The sequence below is a fragment of the Ctenopharyngodon idella genome, chromosome 2, assembly GCF_019924925.1.
Source record: "Ctenopharyngodon idella isolate HZGC_01 chromosome 2, HZGC01, whole genome shotgun sequence".
Lineage (NCBI taxonomy): Eukaryota > Metazoa > Chordata > Actinopteri > Cypriniformes > Xenocyprididae > Ctenopharyngodon > Ctenopharyngodon idella.
This window is the reverse complement of record NC_067221.1, coordinates 34,624,728-34,648,178: the sequence shown is the minus strand read 5'-3', so window position 1 is coordinate 34,648,178 and position 23,451 is coordinate 34,624,728. Positions and strand designations below refer to the sequence as shown.

Genomic DNA, 23,451 nt, shown 5'->3' with positions numbered 1-23,451 from the left:
CCCAGAGTGAATCTGACCAGGGCTGTGAGCCAGCGACACCAGTGGCCGAGGGATTGCTAGTGAAAATGGACACTGAGGACTGGCTGATAGATCTCAGTTCAGAGATATTGACTCCCACCCTATCCCACCTGGTATTATCTGTCTGTTCTTAGTCATCACCGTTTCAAAACAGCACTGACACTGTTTTGTTGACCTACCCGTCTCCGGGCCTCTGATCCCTTCACTCCATCTCGGCCCGTCGACCTGTCAGCTCTGCCTTATCTCCTCCCACCTTCGGTTCCACCAGAAACCCTCGGCCTTGCGGCTCCACCGGTTTCCCTCGTCCCACCGTCACTCTTCTTCCGCCATGGACTTACGGTCCGCTGCGCTCCATCTCTCCACCCCTGCAGCTAAAGCAGTTTCCTCCTTCCCTTCGGGTAAACCTCGGTCCTTGGTCACACCAGCATCACCTCAGTCCTCAGGCACTCTGGAGCCGCCTCAGAAGCTCATCGCCGCGGCATCGCCTAGGTCTCCAGTGTCAGTGCTGTCACTCCGTAACATCGGCTCTCTGTCTGCTCCCTTGAATCCATCGGCCTCGTCTCTGTCGGTTGTCCCCCAGATGTTGTCAGCCACAACAACAGCTTGGCTCTTCCCTCCTTTGACTCCGCTGTGGGCTGTCATCAGGGCTGGGCTCTGGGTCTGTGCCATCGGCCAACTACCATCATTGCCGCCAGGGGATCGTCATCACTCAGAGTTCACCAGTCTTCAGTCACCACCTCCCGTCATCATCCCTTCATTACTGCATCATCCACCTTCAAAGCCCCCACTGTCCCTCCTTCTTCTCCTCCTCTGTTGGTTGCGCCTTCCTGGCGGGGGATGTACTTTTACAGTAGTTCAGTTTTAATTTCACGGAGTCTTAGTTTGTATTCACTAGTTTCTAGTTCCCGCCAGTATTAGTTGTCATGGTTACCTTAATTATTAATTAGTTTGGTTCAGCTGTGTTCTCCTCATTATCTTTAGTATATAAATTCATGTGTGTTTGAGTTTGTCCGGTCATGTTACACAATTATGTTGCTCAATTCACAACAGTTATGTGTGTGAATACTCCTGCCTGTTTGGATCACTACCTGTTTGTATTATTATTAGTAAACGTTGTGTTGGAACTTTATTCATCTGTGTTCATCTATTCATCTTATTGCATAATTTATACTGTTTCATTATTCATATACTATTTAAAAGCAAAAATGCAGTACTCAGAATGCAGAATGCTACTCTCATATCTGTCATGGGGAGGGACTTGTGCTCATTAGCGTCGTCAAGATAACATGACAAGCTAAGCTCTTTACCAGGGTTTAATTGTAAACTCTTTTCCTGGGATTAATTTCAAACTTCACCTTGAACGAGACTAGCAGTCAAGCCATATTGAATAAGACGCAGCAGCGCTGTTGGATGGAAAAATGAGTCAAATGCACAAAGAGTTGTCTGACTGCTCTTTCCGATCTACAGAACATAAGCTAAACGTTTTCCAACTGTAGCTGTTTAGACAATATCTCCATTCCCAACCCCCCCCAATTTAAATGTAGAATTTATCACTGAACATGATATGTCTTCATTCTGTCTCTCATGTCAATGTAAATGTAATTCCTAACATCTCTCCTCTTCAGGTCTCTGCACGTCTCAGTAACTATGACACACACATTTTGTCTCCACTGCTTTTCATTTTGCTCAGTCAAGTGTACCTCTCATTACTCTAAACCAGATCAGGGGATTAATTTATAATATTCTGCTTAACATCATCATGGGATTCATATTTTTATTATATTAAACCCGATCAGGGGATTAATTATAACAATGATTCTAAACAGAATTGCTGGATTAATGTAAACCTAGTCATGATTGAAGTGTTCGTTTCTTTTGTTATGAGAAACCTGATAATAACATTATTTTTTAATGGTGTATCTTGAAATGGAAAAGCTCGGTGCATTCTGTCTTCATGGTCAATGTGTAATTTAGATGGAAAGTTTTATAGTTTCAGGGTTTAATTTAATACTTTTGGACTCAATACTCTCTAAGGAAGGTGTTTTGAAGAGACCTCCACCCACACTTTAGTTCAGTCCGCATTTATTCTTGAGGTTTATTGAACACCAGCAGTAAAGACACTGATCATCTTATGCTGTTGTGATTATTTCATATCCAGAACTTGTAACGAATGCCCTCAGAAATGCACACATACATATTCATGATGGCCAAGCACACTATACTAAGAATATCATAGATGTACACTGAATATTGGCTATTATATTTTTAGAAGAATATGTGCAACAGTGCACGTTATGCAACAATAAATTTTTAAATAGTACAATATTGTTTCTTGCCTTATTGCATTTTATTCCTGCCATCTTTATGCGCATGTTTAATTCTGTGAGTGGCGATATCTTGAAAATGGCTATTTTACATTTGAATTGAATTCTGGGTAAAAAAAATATGTTACAAAATAAGTAAACTATACCTTCAACTGTAAAGACTAACTTCAGTGTATTACTAATGTGATCTGTACTACGTAAAAAATAGTTTATCCACACTTTCTTAATGTTAGGATCACAAGGAAGGCAACTGAATTTTCAAACAATTGATAATTCTGTTTTTACACAACTTGGCACTGCAAACCGTCTCGTAATCCTCAGAGGCATCTCTATGTTTTAATTGCTAGAGTAATCCTGTGTTTGCATCTCTCGTATTTACTACTACATGGCATGAGTGAATCGGTGGGTGGGGCTAAAGAGACAATGCTGTAGAAGTAGGTATTGGTCTTCTTCTGCAGAGGTGGTCTTTCGTTGCACTATGCACTATGACGTCTTACTGAGACAAAATCTGAGATCGTTTTGGGAGCTTGGTTTTAATAAAATCTGTTGTTGGACTAACAAGAAGTTCTGAAATTTACAGGATATTCTTATAGTATGGCCACCGTGATTTGCCAAATAAGACATGTTGCTGGATCAACATATTTTGTTGGAGCAACATACATTCCTGTCTGAAAATGTAGTCCTAGCCCTAACCCTACCCCAAATCTAACCCTGCCCATAACTTTTCCCTAAAATCAAAGAGAAATGATAGGTGAAAAACACTGATGTAGAGGCACCTAACCCTGGTTGGAAGCCAAAACTTGACATAAACTGTAAACTTGTCCCTCAAATCTAATTGGTTGATTGAAATGTTGTTCCAGGATCAACAAAGATGTTGATCCAGACCAGGATAAATGTATAGTAAATGACCTCTCATATGTCTAAAGATAAAGGAAAGTTTGATTTATCAATTCATAATCCTTCAATTTAACAGTATTTGAAGCTAATTTCATCTATTTTATGTTTTTATTATCAAATTGTTAAAAAACTATTAAAATAGTTAGCTTACAATAGTTTTTATGATGTTACTAAAAATGGTACATGAGAACTGTGAAATTGTGCTGGTATTCATACTGACTGCTGAAATTTTGGTATGACAACATTAACCCATTCTATTTACTATAGAAGTAATATGAATAATATGTTATTCAGAGCTTGTGACATTAAACCACTAAATTGTTCTCTCTCTCTCTCTCTCTCTCTCTCTCTCTCTCTCTCTCTCTCTCTCTCTCTTTAATAATATCTAGCTGTCCAATATTCTTTAGTCCCAATTTGTGGTGTGCTTCAGTAGATTGGCGTGGCCTGACTCTGCAGCAGATTGCTCACTTTGCTCCACAGCACTTTTCTCAGGTCTAATTTGTGGTGCTCCACAGTAGATTGTTCAGGTCTGTTTTTGTGGTATTCCACTCTTGATTGCTGTGTTCTGTTTTGGACATTGAATAACGTCTCCCAGGTTTGCATGAATCGATTTCTCTTGGCTTTTACTGCAGTATTGGGCATTGGACAGACTAATTCAAAAAGGTTTCTTCTGGAGTTTTATCTCGTTTTGCAAGTCCTGTTCTTGGAAAGTTCACAAGGCCTTAAAAGTTGTTTATTTATTCTCTTTTTGTTGTGTTGCACACTGCTCTCATATTGTGCTGAGATGTTACTCGTGTCCTGTGGTTTGAGCTGCAGGTTTGAACTGCTGTGCTGCCTTTTGTTGTTTTATGCTGTTTTATGCTTGTTTGCTTTTGTGTCATCATGTTTATTTGCCTCCATCAGACCTCTTTAATATATTAGTTGTTTTGCCAAGACATCCACCTATTTCCATCCACCTATTTTTATGCAAATTTTGGGATATGCCAAAAAAAAGAGCAGATGGAAATGCGCTCAATTTTATCCGATAAGAAGACATGCGCATAAACTAACAATTTTATAGAATAAATGCAACAAAAAACTTTAACAGAGGATGTGATAAGACTAACTAGTGGGCCAATTTCATTGCACAGCATCTCAAATGTTATTATAAAATGTCTCAAATGTTATTTATTGTAAATTTTGTAGTGTCTGGACAAATGAGCAATGCAAGGTTATCATAGGCAAATGAGTCAGATTCCAAACAGAGGAACTTTTCCCGCTTGAAAATTGCACCTTTCTCATTGGTCAAGTCAAACTCAAGAGGTGTGACCTCTGTGGAAGTTAACGAGCATCTATACAGTTCCTCCCCCTCTCTCTTGCTTCTTCTCCTGGCTGCTGTTTGGAAACACACCGTCTGACCACAAGGTCGTGGGCCGGCACACCTCAAGTTACAACTATTGTAACTTCTTCGACCATAACAGAGTCAAACTAACACCGCAAGTTCATCCTCATTTCTTCATTCAACACAGAAGAAAGCAATTGCAACTTCAGCACCATTGGACTGAACTATGACCGAAGACATTCTCCTGAGACTGCATATCTGGGCGCTCATTCCATGGCTAAGGCAATGCAAGTATTATATAATTAACTAAGTAAAAAGCAGTTTAGTATAAGTTGTGAATTCTTTGTTAACAAAGGTGCTTTGAAGTAAGAAAGTGATGGTTCTTTCAGGTGGTTAAATGACTCTTTTCATAGCTTCATTTCCCTGTTGTTACAGTTTCATTCACTTTCACTTTTCCAATTCCCATGTATGCGTGATGTGTGTGTGTGCGCGTATGTGTTTGTTTAGATTAGTTATGTGTTTGTGATTTAGTTAAATAAAACTTTTGTGTACATTTCACCTATTTTGATTCTGGTCCCTGCTTATAAATCAAAGTCAGTTTAACAATTGTGATCACAGCTACATGCTAGGAAAGTGTTATTTTTCTGTGGCCACAAAAAATATCATTTCTGAGAGTTGATAGAGTGTTTGCTGGATGAACAGATTAATTGATTGTAATATTAATTCAGCTACATCAAGTTAATTCGATTAACGGATCCAAATTTTTTAATTAATTATAACGAGTTATAATTAATTACTCATATTTCCCTTTTGAGCTAATTTGCTAAAATTTGGTCATTCTGAAATGCCTTTGTTTTCTTGAACACATGGGATGGAAACTCATCTGAGCTATGAAAGGTAATATTTAACATTAATTAAATTAAATTAATTAAATTAATTAAACATTTAACTGTTTAATTATTTCTTGACACATTGGCATTTTTGTAGTATTAGTAATAAATGTCTGTGTGGTTTTCTATTTTAATATATATATATATATATATATATATTAAAATGTAATTTATTCCTGTGATGGCAAAGCTGAATTTTCAGCATCATTACTCCAGTCTTCAGTGTCACATGATCCTTCAGAAATTATTCTAAAATGCTGATTTGCTGCTCAATTATTATTATTATTATTGGTGCTCAATTATTAATAATGGTTCTTATTATTATCAATTTTGAAAACAATACTGCTTAATATTTTTGTGTAAAGTACTATGATATATGGTTTTTTTTTAGTGATTTTTTGGTGATTTTTTGGTTAACAGAAAGTTCAAGAAGAACAGCATTTATTTGAATGCTTTCTGAAGGATCATGTGACACCGAAGACTGGAGTAATGATGCTGAAAATTCAGCTTTGCCATCATAGGAATAAATTATATTTCAAAACATTTTAAAATATTAAACAGTTATTTTAAATTGCAATAAGTTTTGCAATATTACTGTTTTACTCTATTTTTCATTTAATAAATGCAGCCTTGGTGAGCATAAGAGACTTCTTTCAAAAAAAAAAAAAAAAAAAAACATAATTATTTCAAACTTTTGATCACCAGTGTGTTTGTTGGTATGTAAAGATTGTGATATGTTGGAACCCCTTGAAGATGTTTATCCCAATAAATAAATTTTTCAAAAAGAGTAACCACTGAGCGCTCCAAGTCTCCTTCAGGGTGTTTATTTGTTATGTTGCTCAGACATCTAATCTGTTGTGACGTTCTTGCTTGCTCTGTTTTGCTTTTGTTTTTTTATATGTTTGCCCTGATGTGTTGTTTGTATGCTTGCATGTATTGTTTTGTACTTGTTTGCTCTGGTCATTTGCGCTGTGTTTGTTTGCTCCGTTGTGTTATGTTGTTGATGGCTCTGATCTGTTGTGTTGGTCTTGCACGGTGTGTTTGCTCTGGTGTATTGTGCTGTCTGTTTTTCATTCTGCAGTGTATGTCAGTTCTCTCTCTCTTTCTCTCTCAGGGAGTGTCCTATAGATACCAATTACATCCACTCAGGAAAAGACATAGCGAAAAAGAAGGAGGGATGGAGCAGAATGAGTGGGAGGGAATAGGACAGCGAATGCACAGGAGGGAGAACGAGTGAGAGAGAGGGAAGACGGCAGACAGACAGAGAGAAATTGGAGGAGAGAGATTCCGTCTGTGAGTGTAATAGTCTCCTGCTGTCAGACTCTGGGGAATGAAAGAGAGAAAGAATGAAGGAGAGAAATGGGAGGGAGATCATGGAGAAGAAAGGATGTATAGTGACAGAACTGAGGAAAAGAGAGAGCAAGAGAGGCTGCATGCACAGTGCATAAAAGACTAAAGTGAAGAACTGAAGGGGAGAAACAGTAGAGAGCTGTTTGAAAAGAAGGGGATAAGAGAGAGAGAGAGAGAGAGAGAGAGAGAGAGAGAGAGTGTTGCTGAGGAGAGAAGTGTATCTCTCCATTTAAAGTCTGATCACAGTGAAGTGTGGTCTTCACAATGCAGCGCACTCAATATTTAATACTAGCTTGAGTGTAGGTTCCTGTTCTATATATATATGTGTGTGTGTTTAGGATTTGAATGTGCGTGTGTATGTAAATGCTATCATTTATGAATGAATATGAGGAACGTACTATCTAATAATGCAGTGTGTGTTTGTGCAAGTGTGCTGTTATGTGGCATGGGACAGTGTGTGTTGTTGTGCACCCTACATTTGAGTCTTTTCTGTATGTGGAGTGTGTGTGTGTGTGTGGTAATTATGAGAGAGGGCCTGCTTACAGTGAATGCTGCTGTGGTCTATTGTGTGTGTGTGTTCGGTTGAGAGCAGAGGGAGTCTTTGTGCTGCCGTCCGAAATAATTCCCATCATACTTCAGTTCTCAGAGAACAAAATAACTGAAAAAAGAGAGAGAGAGAGTATATTGATGTTACTTCTCATCTTCCAACTTTTCTGTCAACAGCAAACTTTGGAACACACACACACACACACACACACACACACACACACACACACACACACACACACACACACACACAATTATCAAGATAAATGAGGACATACTAGACTTCTGTTGTTTTTATTTAATACTGATTGGTGTAGGCGGCATGCAATCTAATATCACATGAGTAATTTTACCGTAATGGTATATATCACAATCTAGTTGTTTTGCTGCAAATTAAATTACAAAAGGTTTTTTATGTTACGTAACAATGCAGTAATGTCTGTTTTTAATAAGCTAGTGACTTAAATGCTTTAAAAATGAAAGGGACTTAATCTCTTTTTATTATATTGTTTTTTTTTTTTGTAACTTAATGGGCTCAAACTTAAAGATCAGATTATTCAAGTCTGGCATCAGTACAGAAACAGCTTTGTGTTATGTAACAGAGTTTAAAACAAAAGACTCAAAATAGTATTACGTTATAAATACTGTATGTACGGATGAGCCACTTTATCATAGAAACTTTAGTATGTACAGTATAAATTTATATATACACTATTATTTTTTGTTAATTAAATAGATCTAAAAATATATCATAATAAAATAATAATTATTATAATTATAATATATATATTATTTGTATTTATTCATATATATATATATTCACTTTTTTAAAGGGGTGGTTGATTATGATTTCACTTTTTTAACTTTATTTAGTGTGCAATGTTGCTGTTAGAGTTACGACACTCAAAGTTCACTGCAAACGGAGATATTTTCTTTTAAAGAATTCTCTAAGGACTACAACAAACGGCTGGTAGGGACTACATTGAGCTTCTTCCTGGGTTGGTGACATCACTAAGCCTAAAATTTACATAAACCCTGTCCCCGAGAACACGCAACAAAGGGGTGAGGCCATGTTATTGCAATACAGTATGTAACACAAATGCAATGTCATATGCATGTCATAAAAGCAAGATGACAACATAAGTTATAACCGTAATTAAACTAAACTATACCTGTTCTATCTTCATGCAGCATATATTCTCTGGCTCTGTAGGATCTTACAACAGTTCCCACACGAGCGATATATAGATTATCATGACAGAATATGCTAATCAATGACTTTAAGATAGTTAACTCCACATCAGCTACATAAATTCATCAACTAACCATTCAGAAACATGCTGTTGCATTCCACATGTTGTCACTTCTTCTTGAGTCTCTCTATCACTGTCCGACTCCAGTTTGAACATAAAAGGCTGAACAGTTTCTGACATTTTCAGTGAGTCTGAGGTAATCGGAGCTGCTAACATGAGCTCTTGAAACTCCACCCTCATTTAAAGGGACACACACAAAAACAGAGCGTTTTTGCTCACCCTCAAGAAATGACAAATTTAACATGCTATAAAAAATTATCTGTGAGGTATTTTGAGCTAAAACTTTACATACACACTCTGGGGACATCAGAGACTTATTTTACTTCTTGTAAAAGTGGCATTATGTGACCCCTTTAAGTAAAAGGCTGTCAGGATATGCAACAGATGTCTTATCAAGTAGATGTTTTATATGTGTTTTTGAGTTCAATCGCTCAAACCAAAGCATCAGTGAGGGTCAGACTACTTTTTATTTATTTATTTTTTTGCCAAAGCCAGTTTTTACTAACATTTGGCACCTGGCCAGTGTTCATTTTGAAGCCCGCCTACCCTTAAAGAAATGTTTTTACATTTTAAAGTATAACAAACATTATTTATTATTTATTTTCACCTTTGAGGACATCCCCATAGGGAGGTTCTGTCAGGTTTAGCTAGCTTCTGTATGTATTTTTGTCCCTGAAGTATAGCTAAGTAAACACACACATTAATACACACAGCATATATACATTACCATCTACCAGTGATGCTTTTTTAATTTTGATGTGCTGTTTTATTCTCCTTCCTCAGTTCTGTCTTTTCCTTAAAACTAAGGGAAGCAAAACAAATAAACAGAAAACGGGTTTTTTCGTGTATGTGGGTTGAGGTCGCTTTGTCTTGAGGGTCAAGCTTCAGGTCATAGCGGTTGCCCCTGGTAACCTCCCCATCTGGTTGCATAGCAACCTGTCTCCTTTGTTCTAAAATGATTTAATTTATGGTTTATCTTCTTTACCCCCCTTCCTTCTTCTTTCACCTCTCACTGTCACTCCCTCTATCTGTCTCTATATCTCTCTTTCTCCCTCAGGACCCTGTTCTCTCCTCTCTTTGCTTCTATCCATCACAAGGCTCTCCGAGGCTCCTGGCGTCTGTCGGTGTGTGTATGTGTGTGTATGAGAGCGAGAGATAGACGGATAGTGAGCGAGAAAGTGCTCGAAGTTGAGTCTATACTGCTGTGTTTGTTAGTCGTGCGAGTATGTTTTTGGTGGCGTTGTGGTGGCTGAGGTCACCGTGTGTCTGTTTGCTTGATAAAGAGATCTCATATCTCCACCTCCTTGTAATTGACCTCTTATTTCTCAAAGTGCTTTATTGGCTGCAATTCGCTCAATACCTGCCAAAGCACTAAGTGCTCTTTTTCATTGGCTGCATCTCAAAAGCTAGTGAGCTGCCTAGACAGCGTTTTTGGGAATCATAGGCGTGTCCAAATGTTGAGCATCATAGGCTTGTCTGAATGTTTGACAGCAACTTAGTGAGCTGGCTACCTAGACAGCACTTTTGGGCATCATAGGTGTGTTTGAATGTTTAAACTGAACCTATAAAAATGAAAGCATAGTGAGCTACCTACCCTAGATTGCATTTTTGGGAATTATACTAGTGTAAGCATGTCTGAATGTATTTTAGATGAGTGTTGTCACGATACAGGAATTTCTAACTTTGAAACGATACCTTGAAAAGTATCGATATTCGATACCATTTTCGATACCACTAGGGAAAAAACATTGCATATTCTGTATAGATATAGATATTTTTAATATTATTTATGTTTTGTCCATCCATTGAAAGTCTAGAAAATAAAAAAGAATCATGAGAATTGAATCTAGACAGCACTTTTGTGTATCATAAGTTTCCATCCACCTATTTTTATGCGCATATTGTGATATGAGTGTAATAAAAAAAAATGCTAGATGGAAGAGCAAAGATGCGCAGACATTTTAAAAATGTGCATAAAAAACATATGCGCTTGATTGAATCGGATACATTTTTTATTTGATAAGAAAACGTGCATAAACAATTATGGAAACACATTTACCGAATAAATTCCTTGATGCGTATCAAAAAAAAAAAAAAAAAAATCATGTGACTTTGCAATGGGACGGCATAACTGGACTAACCAGCGGACCGATCTTTTTGGAACCTGTTTTGGTTGTTCTGAAATGCCTGAGCAAACAGGCATTCCCAAACAGCAGACGTCCGCCTCCTAAAGCAAGATTACGTGTTTATTGCATTTCGTCTACAAAGACAGCATTTATAGGCTTTGAATGCACAATTAATTGTTCAAAGCAAACCTATTGAGCTGCCTATCTACACTGTAAAAATTAGTTTTCAAAGATTTATGTAAAACAGGTAATTGGAGTACATTTTACAAGAAAATACTATTTCAGTATTTCTATTTTAAAATTTCACATTTAGTTCAATATGTGACTTGTCGTTTCTTTGTAATTATTTACTAGCAATTTATAAGTGAAAATCATTTCAAAGTAAAAACTACAATTGTTTTTCAGTGTAGGTAGCATTTTTGGGCATCGAATGCATGTTTGCACTTTTGGGTGTCATAGCCGTGTTCAAACACTTGAAACAAATCTATTGAGCTGCCTTCCTAGACAGCACTTTGGGCCATCATAGGCAAGTTCAAACGATTAAATAGAACATAGTGAGTATGTTACCTAGACAATATTTTTGGGCACCATAGGCCTATAGAATCAGCTCACCAGGTTTTGAGACTTAGCCATTCTCTCTCTCTCTCTGTCTCTCTCTCTTTCTCTGGGTCATTCTGTCCCTTCTTGCCCCCTGCTCAGTCTCTCTCTCTGGGGGGTGAGACAGTGCACTAACAATGTTTGACAGGCAGAGAGAGGAGGGCAGCATAACCAACAACAACTGTGAAAAAGAGCGGGAAAGAAAGAAAAGAGATAGAAAAAAAAATCTTTCAAAAAATGGTTTTGCTGTCATTTAATGTAGGCTTTGTCTGCTGTATAGTGTTTGAATGATTTTGATGTTCTCTAACAGTGAGAATTTATGTAAATATTTACGTTGGATCATATTTTCTACTAGGATAATTTCTAGTATCTTAATGAGCACTTTTAATTTCAATGTGATCCTCAAGCAAGCAAGGAACAATCTGTCTGTGTGTGTGTTTGTGTGTGTGTGCTCAATATAAAAATGATGACGCTGTAACAATAGTTCCAACATCATTACCATTAAATCTGTTCACTTGAAATGTGGTTGTCAGAACTGTTTGTTTTGACATGAAATTACATTTCATATTTATATAGAACTTCTTTTCAAATTGAATCACAAATTGTTTGAAAATGGAAAAAGAAGACAGAAGGATGAAAAAAAGGGCAAATGACATAAGGATAAGGGCGTACACACCCAGGGGGGCAGTTATCGGGCAGAAAAGCATGTGTGTGTGTGTGTGTGTGTGTGTGTGTGTGTGTGTGTGTGTGTGTGTGTGTGAGTGGTTGGGGTGGGGCAGTTATAGGGCAACAGCTGGCATTGAGTGGGGGGTTGGAAAGGGTCATGTCGACAAACCCTCCGAATGACCTACTAATGTACTGCATACAGCTTTACACAAGTGTTTACTTGAGTATGTGAACTACAACTAAAAATATTTTAAAATGTAATTTATTAATGTGATGGCAAAGCTGAATTCTCAGCAGCCATTACTCCAGTCTTCGTTCAGAAATCTAATATGCTGATTTGGTGCTCAGGAAACATTTCTTATTATTATCAATATGGAAAACATTTGTGCTGTGGTACTTTATTTTCAGGATTATTTGATGAATAGAAATTCAAAAGAAAGAACAGCATAGAACCCTGTTGTAACATACACCGATCAGGCATAACATTATGACCACCTTCCTAATATTGTGTTAGTCCCCCTTTTGCTGCCTAAACAGCTCTTGACCCGTCGAGGCATGGACTCCACTAGACCCCTGAAGGTGTGCTGTGGTATCTGGCACCAAGATGTTAGCAGCAGATCCTTTAAGTCCTGTAAGTTGCGAGGTGGGGCCTCCATGGATCGGACTTGTTTGTTCAGCACATCCCATGGATGCTTGATTGGATTTAGATCTGGGGAATTTGGAGGCCAAGTCAACACCTCAAACTCATTGTTGTGCTCCTCAAACTATTCCTGAACCATTTTTGCTTTGTGGCAGAAAGCATTGTTCAGCATTATCCTGCAGAAAGAGGCCACAGTCACCAGGGAATACCATTTCCATGAAAGGGTTTACATGGTCTGCAACATGCTTAGGTAGGTGGTACATGTCAAAGTAACATCCACATGGATGGCAGGATTCAAGGTTTCCCAGCAGAACATTGCCCAAAGCATCACACTGCCTCCGCCGGCTTGCCTTCTTGCCATAGTGCATCCTGGTGCCATGTGTTCCCCAGGTAAGCGACGCACACGCACCCTGCCATCCACGTGATGTAAAAGAAAACGTGATTCATCAGACCAGGCCACCTTTTTCCAGTGCTCTGTGGTCCAGTTTTGATGCTCACGTGCCCACAGTTGGTGCTTTCGGCGGTAAACAAGGGTCAGCATGGGCACCCTGACTGGTCTGCGGCTATGCAGCCCCATACGCAACAAACTGTGATGAACTGTGTATTCTGACACCTTTCTATCAGAACCAGCATTAACTTCTTGAGCAATCTGAGCTACAGTAGCTCGTCTGTTGGATCGGACCACACAGGCCAGCCTTCGCTTCCCACGTGCATCAATGAGCCTTGGCCGCCCATGACCCTGTCGCCGGTTCACCACTGTTCCTTACTTGGGCCACTTTTGATAGATACTGACCACTGCAGACCGCGAACACCCCACAAGAGCTGCAGTTTTGGAGATGCTCTGACCCAGTCATCTAGCCATCACAATTTGGCCCTTGTCAAACTCACTTAAATCCTTGTGCTTGCCCATTTTTCCTGCTTCTAACACATCAACTTTGAGGACAAAATGTTCACTTGCTGCCTAATATATCCCACCCACTAACAGTTGCCTTGATGAAGAGATAATAAGTGTTATTCACTTCACCTGTCAGTGGTCATAATGTTATGCCTGATCGGTGGAAATGTCTTTACTGTCACTTTTGGTCAGTTTAGTGTGTCCTTCCTTTTAGAATAAAGGTATTCATTTTACAAAAAATTACTGGCCCCCTTTTGAACAATAGCGTATTGTATGTGGGTAGGTGACATGGAAATTCTTGTCTATATATATATATATATATATATATATATATATATATACATGAAGACTTCAGATGCAAAAGCCTCTAAGTGCCATCTGAAATTTTCTTCTAAAACGAGCATTTTTATCAAGCTCATATGTTTAGGTTCAGTAATTTCACTTTAATGGCAATTAATAGGTATTTTTTATTGCCATTAGAGTGAAATAACTGAACATAAACATGCAAGCTTGATAAAAAAAAATGCTAATTTTAGAAAAATTTAAAATTTATATATATATATATATATATATATATATATATTAATTTTACTTTTTAATAATTTTTTCTTTATACATTTTTTGTTTTTTTCAGTAAACATATCTTAACCTCCATAATAGATACATCTAATTGAGAAAGATAATAAACCAAATGTATTTAGAGAATATATTTTAAAAGTTTATTTTTCACAAAAAATGCTGATGATTTTGTAGTGTAAAATACATCTAAAATATACATTTTTCATCATACATTCATACAAAATGTAATCTAAAATCTTGACAATGAAAATGAAAAAGTTGTTGTCCATTATATTTATCAACAGGGCTGTCACTAAGCATTCTGGGCCCTGTGACTCTACGATGACCCATTACTGGAACTGAACCGGATAGGGGGGAGGTAGTGGTGTGTTATATCCATAGATCTTCATCAGAGCTGAATGGGTTCTTGCAATCTCCATTAAGCTTCATAAACCAATATTTGATCCCCCCTCCCCCTACACACACTGCAAGATTATGATTAAGCAAATATGTTCCAGCAGTTCAAATCAAATCTTGATCAAATTTCATAAATGTGCGGAGTCTGGCCAATTAATAAGGCAACATGGACTTCAGCTAGTCCAGCTGCTTACACACACACACACGTCTGGTTTACTATCCTTGTGGGGACTCAAGGTCCAAGATTACATCCATAGACGTAATGGATTTTATACTGTACAAACTGTATATTCTATTCCCTTACACTAACCAAAACTAAAACCTTCCTATCTCAGAAAACTTTCTGCATTTTTACAAAAAAAAAGAAAAAAAAAAAAGACTAATTCTGTATGATTTATAAGCTTGTTTCCTCATGGGGACCTCAATTTATGTCCCCATGGTGACACGAGTCCCCATGAGTCTGTGTGCATTCAGGTTGAACTCCCCACCGGGATAGAAACACACACACACACACACACACACACACACACACACACACACACACACACACACACACACACACACACACACACACAAATAGCTGGACATCAGAGAGGAACCAAAAGAAAGTTTAGTGCCAATCAAACAGTAAACAGGCTGAAAAATTGACATCTACATATGCAGTGGAGGAAATAAGAGGGACCTTAACAGAGGCAGAGGAATAGAGGAGAGGGTGTAGAGGTGAGAGAATACCAGAGGGAAAATATGGAGAGACAGAAAGAGACAGATGGAAGGAGGAGGAAAAGGAAAGAAGAAGTGAAGCACAGATGGAGAGAGATGAGAAAGGAGGAAGAGGGAAATGGAGAGATGAAGGGGTTATTTTTCACTGTCTGTTTTTGGACTGTATTTATTACACTTCAACCTGTGTTATCTCTCACATACAAACACTCATCTTCTCCCTCCCTCTCTCTCGTTTATTTCTCTCTGTCTCTCCTTTTGGCTTTCTTCGTCAGTCTTTCGCCGTATTCATCTGTTTATCTGTAATCTTTCGCTTTTGTCTCTTTCAGCAGCCGTCCTCTCTGCTCTCTGTCGTCTATGTGAGGAGGGTGTAAACGATGTTGCTTTAAATATAGGCTGTGTGCTTTCTACACCCTCACACATTTGTGTGTGTGAGCGAGAGACACCTAGAGAAAGGCAGAGAAAGAGAGAGCGAGATGCGATGGAAAATGACACTGTCTGGGTGTTTTTAAATCAACCGTGTGTGTTTGCGTGTATCCGTGTGAATACTCTAAGGCAGTGCTTCTCATCTGCTGGGTCATGACCCAAAAATGGGTCGCAGGGCTACAGACGGCAGGAGGAACAATGCTAAATGTGAATAATAAATTCAAACTATCCATATGATCGTGCATAAATAAATAGGCTTATCTGCTTCACAGAGGAAGGAGAAAGTGCTTTTCATGTCTTTTGTTGACATCAAAAGCAGTTTGTCCAGCAAACTCTACTTTATTTTGGCACAAATTCATCTTTCGCTAAAAATGTAAATACGACCCAGACAACATTAAATATGAGTTCACTTACATTAAGGATAATCATGGTTTGAGCCGAAATGCAAACATGCATTTTAAAAAAAGAGAAATTCATCTTTAATCGAATAGAACCAATATGAATTCAAAATGAATCATTCTCAGTTCATAAATCAATTCTATTCAAAATAGTTTTTGAATTTAATCGAAAACCTGTAAGTCATGAATTGAATCAATTCACATGATTCATAGCCTTTTTGCTAATGCCAAAATCATTAAAAATGGCATGAAACGGAAATTGCAATCATCTTTTCTTCTCTGTTGTGACATATATTCAAGTGAAATGGCTTCTTGAACGAGACAAAAAATGGATTTGGACTTGTTTTTCTATCAGGAATTGATTGGATTGTTGTTGTTTGTGATCTCATGTGAGTGACAGGTTGCTGGATTGTTGTCAGGCCTTCACGCCGGTGCACGTCATCAACGAGTGGCTGTTGCAAGGGGAGGGGAAGTTAATGTAGTGTTTAGCTACAGGGCTCTTGCTTTTGTAAGCTCTGTTTTGTCAGACTGTTCACCAGTCCTTATGAACTTACCACTCTGAAATGTCCTGTAAAATCTGTGCTTGCAAAGGTTCTGCATCATCCTCTTGTACGTAAACCTTCTCAGGGTCTGAATCGGGCTTGAATTGGTATAGTAAAATTGATACCATTGTTAATATTTACACCTGAGCAGATGAAACTTGCGGTAATGGTAAGGGGCGTGACATTTCCGGAACACACTCTAAGCGGGTTGCCAATCACAACATACTGGGTCAGCTAACCAATCAGAGCACATTTCGTATTTCAGAAGGAGGGGCTTCATCGAAACATGAGCTAAATGGAGAGTTTGAGACAGACTGGGGAAAGAGGTGCTGCAATAAAGTAAAATATGTGAAAAAATAATGTGTTTTTTGAACAATCAAGCATAAAACCTATTCTTGTACATCCCAAAAACAAAATCAAGACCCAGACAGCAACATAGTGTTGGCCCAGATCCGGCCCACATCCGGTCCGTGTGTAATCCACATGTACCAGATGTGGGCCAGATCTGGGTCACACTATGTTGCTGTCTGGGGACTTCATAAAAGGGCATAATAGGACCACTTTAGGGTTTCAACACTGGCTTTCAGGACTGCCACTGCAACTGGAACTCCTCTATATCTCAATAACAAGTATATGCTCCCTCCCACCAGCTACGGTCACTGAGCGAGTGACGCCTTGTTTTTTCTCAACAACAAGGCAAAAAGTCACTCTCCAAAACCTTCACCCTATCTGCTCCTCACTGGTGAAATGACCTCCAACCGAACTGCTGAGAATATTGTATCTTTCAAGAAGCAGCTAAAGACACACCTCTTCAGCAAGCACTTAACCAACCCGCACTCTTAAACCAATGCACACACACACGCGCACACACACGCGCACACACACACACACACACACACACACACACACATTTGTTTTACTATATTAGTGAGGGCATTGCATAGACTTCCATTAATTTTATAAGAGGTTAATGATATTTTCTATCACTTAACACAACCCCTACCCCTAAACCTACCCATCAAAAAACATGTGCAAAACACTAGATTTAAATAAAGACATGTTTTGGCCGATTTATAAGCCTTTTTCACAAACAAAGCACTTATATTTCTTCTCTGCATTTCTCCTCTTCTCTAGCTTGCTTCCTAATGCACTTGTCTAATAAACCTGGCATTATATATTGCCAAAATATTGGCTCTTTGACTAATTGCTTTTGTTTCTCTTTTGTAAGTCACTTTGGATAAAAGCATCTACTAAATGCATAAATTTAAATGTTGTTAAAAATATTTTAAAAACATTTTTGTTAACTCTTTGATAAACACTTGTTGCGTCAGTACTTGTCCATCTGCTGTTCCAAACTTGTATGACTCATGTTTTATTTTGTGGAAAAATATATTTTTTTTGTTTGTTTTTTTGACCATATAATATGAAAGTGTGTGGGGGTCCAATGTTGTTTTGGACACCAATGACTTGGACAAAAGCAGCTGAAAAGTTCTTCAAAATGCCTTATTTTGTGTTCCAGGCAGGTTTGAAACAACACAAGGATGAGTAAATAATGGCAGAATGAAAATTTCCCATGAATTTTCCTGCGTATGTTGTCAAGCTAATGTTGTGATTCAAACTAAAGTGGCAGTGACATATATTTGTGTAGTGTGTTCCAATCATGCACATATGAGACAGTAACGCCCTGCACCCTTCAGAGTACTCAATTTAAGTGCTCTGCCCTTTAGTGAGTAGGACATAGTGGTGTTCTCTTAGAAATTGAATTCACCCAGATTCTCTCTCTCCCCATTTCCACTTCACTCCATCCACTCAGTGATTAGAGTCGAGTCAGTGTCCTGACATAACCAGTTAAATGGATCAGATGCCATTTTGAGAGTCTGTGTAAGTGCCCCCTGCAGCAGTTGTCCACTGCACAGAGAGCGTGTATGTGACCCACTAATCGCTTATTAACTGCTAACACCGCTCTAATTGGTTGCCGATAAGTAGCCCGCACCGTGTGCGCTAAAGCTAAAGGCTAATTTTAGCCTATTATCTGTTGGCATAGGTTCATTGGGTTTAGAGAGCTAACTCTAATTCTACCACTGTGTCGGTTTTGAACGCACATGAGGTTTTAACATTCACGCACATACATAGCCAGATGTTCTGTGATGTAGATGCTGAGACTTAGTCTTTTCTCGTCCCTTCTGTTCTAGCTCTATTTTTAAAAGCAGTGTCTCGTTAAAGCCTTTTAGGCTAATCAGGCAGAGTTCGGCCCAGCTTCACACTCGCCTAGCGCACCTGCGTTTGTCCCACATATTTGCCCGTGGAAAACCGGCATTTGGCCTGCGACTGAGTAGGTTAATCCCAGCTCTAGCAAAACATCAGGCTAGAATTAAGCCAGCGTTTACCCTGAATCAATCCAAGATTGAGATCAACAAAAGCAGTATCACATGGCCAGTGTGAAATCAGAATATGGCCAAGATTATACCATCATTCAGCCAATGTTAGCCTTGCAATTAGCAATATTTGCCCCGTCATTCAGCCAGCATACGCCCAACATTCAGCCAAGTTTTGCCCCCTGTTTAATCTCTTTGAGTCCAGAGCTTGGCCAGCGTCAAGCCAGCATTTGCCCAGCATTCACTAAACATTAATGCTCCATTCAAGCTGCCATTAGCTGAACATTCAGACAGCGCTTCGCCCAGAGTTGATCCAGCAGCGGTCAGCATTAAAAAGGTCATCGATTATAACCTAAGTGGTAATTATTGGGTAAAGTGGAGCATGGGCCGCCCAGGGCGGAATTATCATACAGCTAGACTCACATTGGCATTACATCTGGCCTTTATACTCGCACACACACAGACACATTTGAGTAAAGTTATCATCTGTTAGATGCCTGAAGGGCTTTACATGTGTTAGCCTCAAACCCCAATCCCTACAAACACTAAGCAACCAATATAAAATCACAAAACTAAGCTTTTTTTTCTTTTTTTTCAGGAAATGTGAGTGGTACTTACCTGTACGAAACTCATTATTATGATGTGATGCAAGAATATTCTCACTGGTTGCTGTGCAGTTGCTAGAATGTTCTGAGGGGTTGCCAGGGTGTTGCTACGCAGCTGCGATAGTGTTTTGGGTGGCAGCTAGGGTTTTCCTGGTCCTCTTAAAGGATATCTCTGTGATATTCTGGTCCTAAAATATGACCCAGACTGGTCCCTTCTTAAATCTAAGGGTTTTACACCAGGTAAGAACCACAATTCAGATCACTGAAGTGTATAACAACAAAGATTTGCTATTAGCACAAGATTTGAAGTACGTACCATTCATGCCCGTATCATAAATGGTGCAGGATAAGTTAGATGTTGAAATTTTTTATTATTTTTTTTAAATAATACCTGAATATATGCATACTGTATATGAGCAAATATCAGATATGAGCCTTAGCAAACATGGCTAATTACATACATCTTTTCTTAAGATATGTTGTTTTTCTTCAGAATCTTGGAGACCTCAGTCAGCATTTTAATTATTATCATACTTGTTCATTTTCCTTCCTATCTCTTTTCATGCAAATCGCAGTCTTCAGTTTTCTTTTCTCTGGCGACCCCCGCAGCGTGAGGTGCAGGCAACTTTAACGATGCCATTTTCTTTTCTTTTTTTTTTTTTTAGCAAGAAATACACAGCACTGCACTCAAAGATCATGATGATGGGGACGAAGCATCTAATTTTCACCTAAGACTCACTCTCATTTTCTCACTGTCTTCTTCTCTCTGTCTCTAACTATATCTCATTTCATGATGCCATCTTGGTTTTTTCTCTCTTTTTTTTTGTGACTCTAATAACTTCTCATTTATCTCTGTCCTGTTGCCCAGATGAAGACCCCTTCCAGCCAGTGACCCAAGATGAGACGGTGGCAGTGGGCGGGGTGGTGACCCTGACCTGCAGCGTAAAGGAAAATGATAACTCCTCCCTCCAGTGGTCCAACACGGCCCAGCAGACCTTGTACTTCGGAGAGAAGAGAGGTGAGCACCACCTATTTTATAAGGATAATGATGATTCTTATGTTCTTCCAAACCTGTATGACTTTCTCTCTTCTGTGGAGCACAAAAGCAAATGTTTTGCACAATGTACTGACTGCTGTTTTCCATATAATAAAAGTGAATAGGGACCGAAGTTGCCAAAAATGACCAAAACGCACCAAAAAAGTACTACAAAAGTGGTCCATATGATTTAGGCTATATATTTTATTTCTTCTGAAGCAGATGTGTGAGAAAGGGACACATTAAAAATTATTTGTTGAATATTTTCCTGTTTGCCATAACATTCAGATCTCATTCACATTGCTTTATTTATTCAAATTTTATTGTTCTAGAAAACTTTCATTCGGTCTGGCTGCATTATGTTTAGTAACTCTCTTTTTACAATCCAATCAATTCCTGACTAATAAAAAGAAATCTTGTTGTACATTTTTAGTCATTGAGCATTTTTACATTTATTTATTTATTAAGTAGAATATCCTATTTCCCACAAAAAGTGTCAAATTACAGATAAAACTGGTTGTAAACGGCAATTCACATCGACTTTAACAAACGGACATTTCATGACCTCTCTTTTACTCATTCGCTTTTAAGACTGTGGTCTGTGATTGCAATTACTCGCCATTTTGGTCTGAACAGGAAATTGATTTTCGTTGCACTCTTCTGTTGAGATTTCCACAGAGCTCTTAGTCCCCCAACACCAAACACAAAAAGAACGCGCGAGACACCTTCCTAAAACATTAATATCACCCCAAAAACAAACAGGTGGCTCTGTGATAACGAAAAGCGAGGTGATGGAGAGAGAAAGACAGAGAGAGAATAGAGGGGTGACCTGATTAAAGAGGAGAACAAAAGAAGGCGACAAGAGAGCACCATGAAAAAGCAGAAATAGAAAACAGTCTATTGAACGAGAAGGAAGGAGGGAGAAGTGGAAAATACAGTCACAGAGGTAGACTTAAAATCACAAATATATCTAAAACTATATACATTTTTCTTTTTAAAATGATTTAAAAAAAAAAAAAAATTTGAATATGCATTGAAGCAAAATTATGCAAGATAATAAGAGTTTCCAAATTCCAATGAAGTTTATTTTTCTTACCCTATTGCTTATACCCTAAGTATATACCCTAAATATAAATCCAACTAAATTTAGTGTGGTTTTTGCTTAAAACAAGAAAAACATTTTGGGTAAGAAATAAACTCGATTCAAGATACATTCTCTAAAAAACAAATCTCATTATCAAATTTGCTTCTCAGGTGAATTTATCTTAATTGAAGGATGTTTAGATATTTGGAAAGCAAGACAAAAATACTGATTAAGAAAAAGATTTTATTGCAGTGTAGAAAAGAGAGAGAGCACAGTAGAAGGAGAACAGGAGACGCACACATACGCGCAAGTGTGAAGAGATGAACAGATTAGTTTGGAGGAACGATGGATGGGTGGATGAGCGAAGAGAGATAAAGGGAGGAATGACAAAGGAGGAGTGTGTGCATGAAAGAGCAGGATGGAGGACAGAGGAACGTCAGCTGATGAAGACAAATTAAGTGCCCTTCACTTACTGATAAACCATGAAGCGCGCACACACGCGTTTACTGTAAATCTGCGTTAGACGCAGGTTCTCCTTTTGTTCAAAGGTGAAGTGTGTAATTTCTGCACCATTAGCAAAAATAATAACTTCTCAAACAGGTTTTCTCGATCATTGCCAGCCTGTTTGATCAGACCAAACAGTGGTGGGAGGGGGGTGACTTTCTCATCCTACAGAACACTTGATCTATGTAGTCCAAGATGAGTCATCAATATTTTTGCTCCATTTTCCCAGAAGAGAACTTTTTATATTTAAAAGTGTTCATTTGTTAAAAGTGAACTTGTAGGATTGCATTAGCATAAAGATTACTTTAAAGCTTACTTTACTTTTTATTTTATTTTTTAACCCTTATGTTGTGTTTGGGTCATTTTGACCTAGAGAGGATTTTCATTTTCCTGAAAATGCTAGTTAATCTTATCACATTGGACTAAAACTTACAGACTTTACGCACCTCAGGTATACGTAGTTCCCCAAACATTTTTCACTTATGGTGTTCCCTGTCAAAAATGACCGGCCTACAAAAAATTGCTTATAAATTTCTCATTACTCTATATTATCACCAAATATTGAATTCAATCTTTTTGTCAACTTGTTTACTTTCAATTAGCACAGTTTTTGTATTTCTTTTTTGATCTTATTGATCGTAGGCCTCATTGATCTGAGCTTATATTGTTCAAAAATGACCACCCATTGAAAATGAATGGGGGAGATTGGAAATAAGACAAACATTTAGTGTTCAGAAACATGTTCATCATGTTCACATATTTACACGTGTGCTTGCAAAGATAAAGGCCTTGGACCTGTGTATATGTGGATACATGCACATTCACACTACCGCACGCACACACACACACACACACACACACACACACACACACACACACACACACACACACACACACGTTCATGTACACAAACAAACTATTTTGAGTATTACAGGCTTTACTTTTTCACAGAGATGAACCTTATCCTCAGATCAATGAGGCCTATGATCAATCAGTTTCAAAAATAAATACAAAACCTGTCCTAATTGAAAGAAATAAGTTTCGGGAAGAGCTTCTTCACTAACTCTAAAATTTACATAAACCCTGCCCCCCGAGAACGCGCAACAAAAGGGGTGAGGCCATGTTGGGCTGCTTTAGAGAAGAGGAAGAGTTGTTGTAGTAGAGTGTTGTTACCATGCTGTCCTTTTACGCCTGACTGCTTTACAA

The 23,451-nt window shown here is 38.3% G+C and overlaps 1 protein-coding gene across 1 annotated transcript in view; it reads left to right on the top strand.

The window, feature by feature from the left end:
- cadm3 (cell adhesion molecule 3) overlaps window positions 1–23,451 on the top strand; it is a 76,026-nt gene that overhangs the window by 20,906 nt on the left and 31,669 nt on the right. The window contains 1 exon segment of the mRNA XM_051863473.1: window positions 20,490–20,639. Coding sequence (XP_051719433.1) covers window positions 20,490–20,639 — 150 coding nt within the window.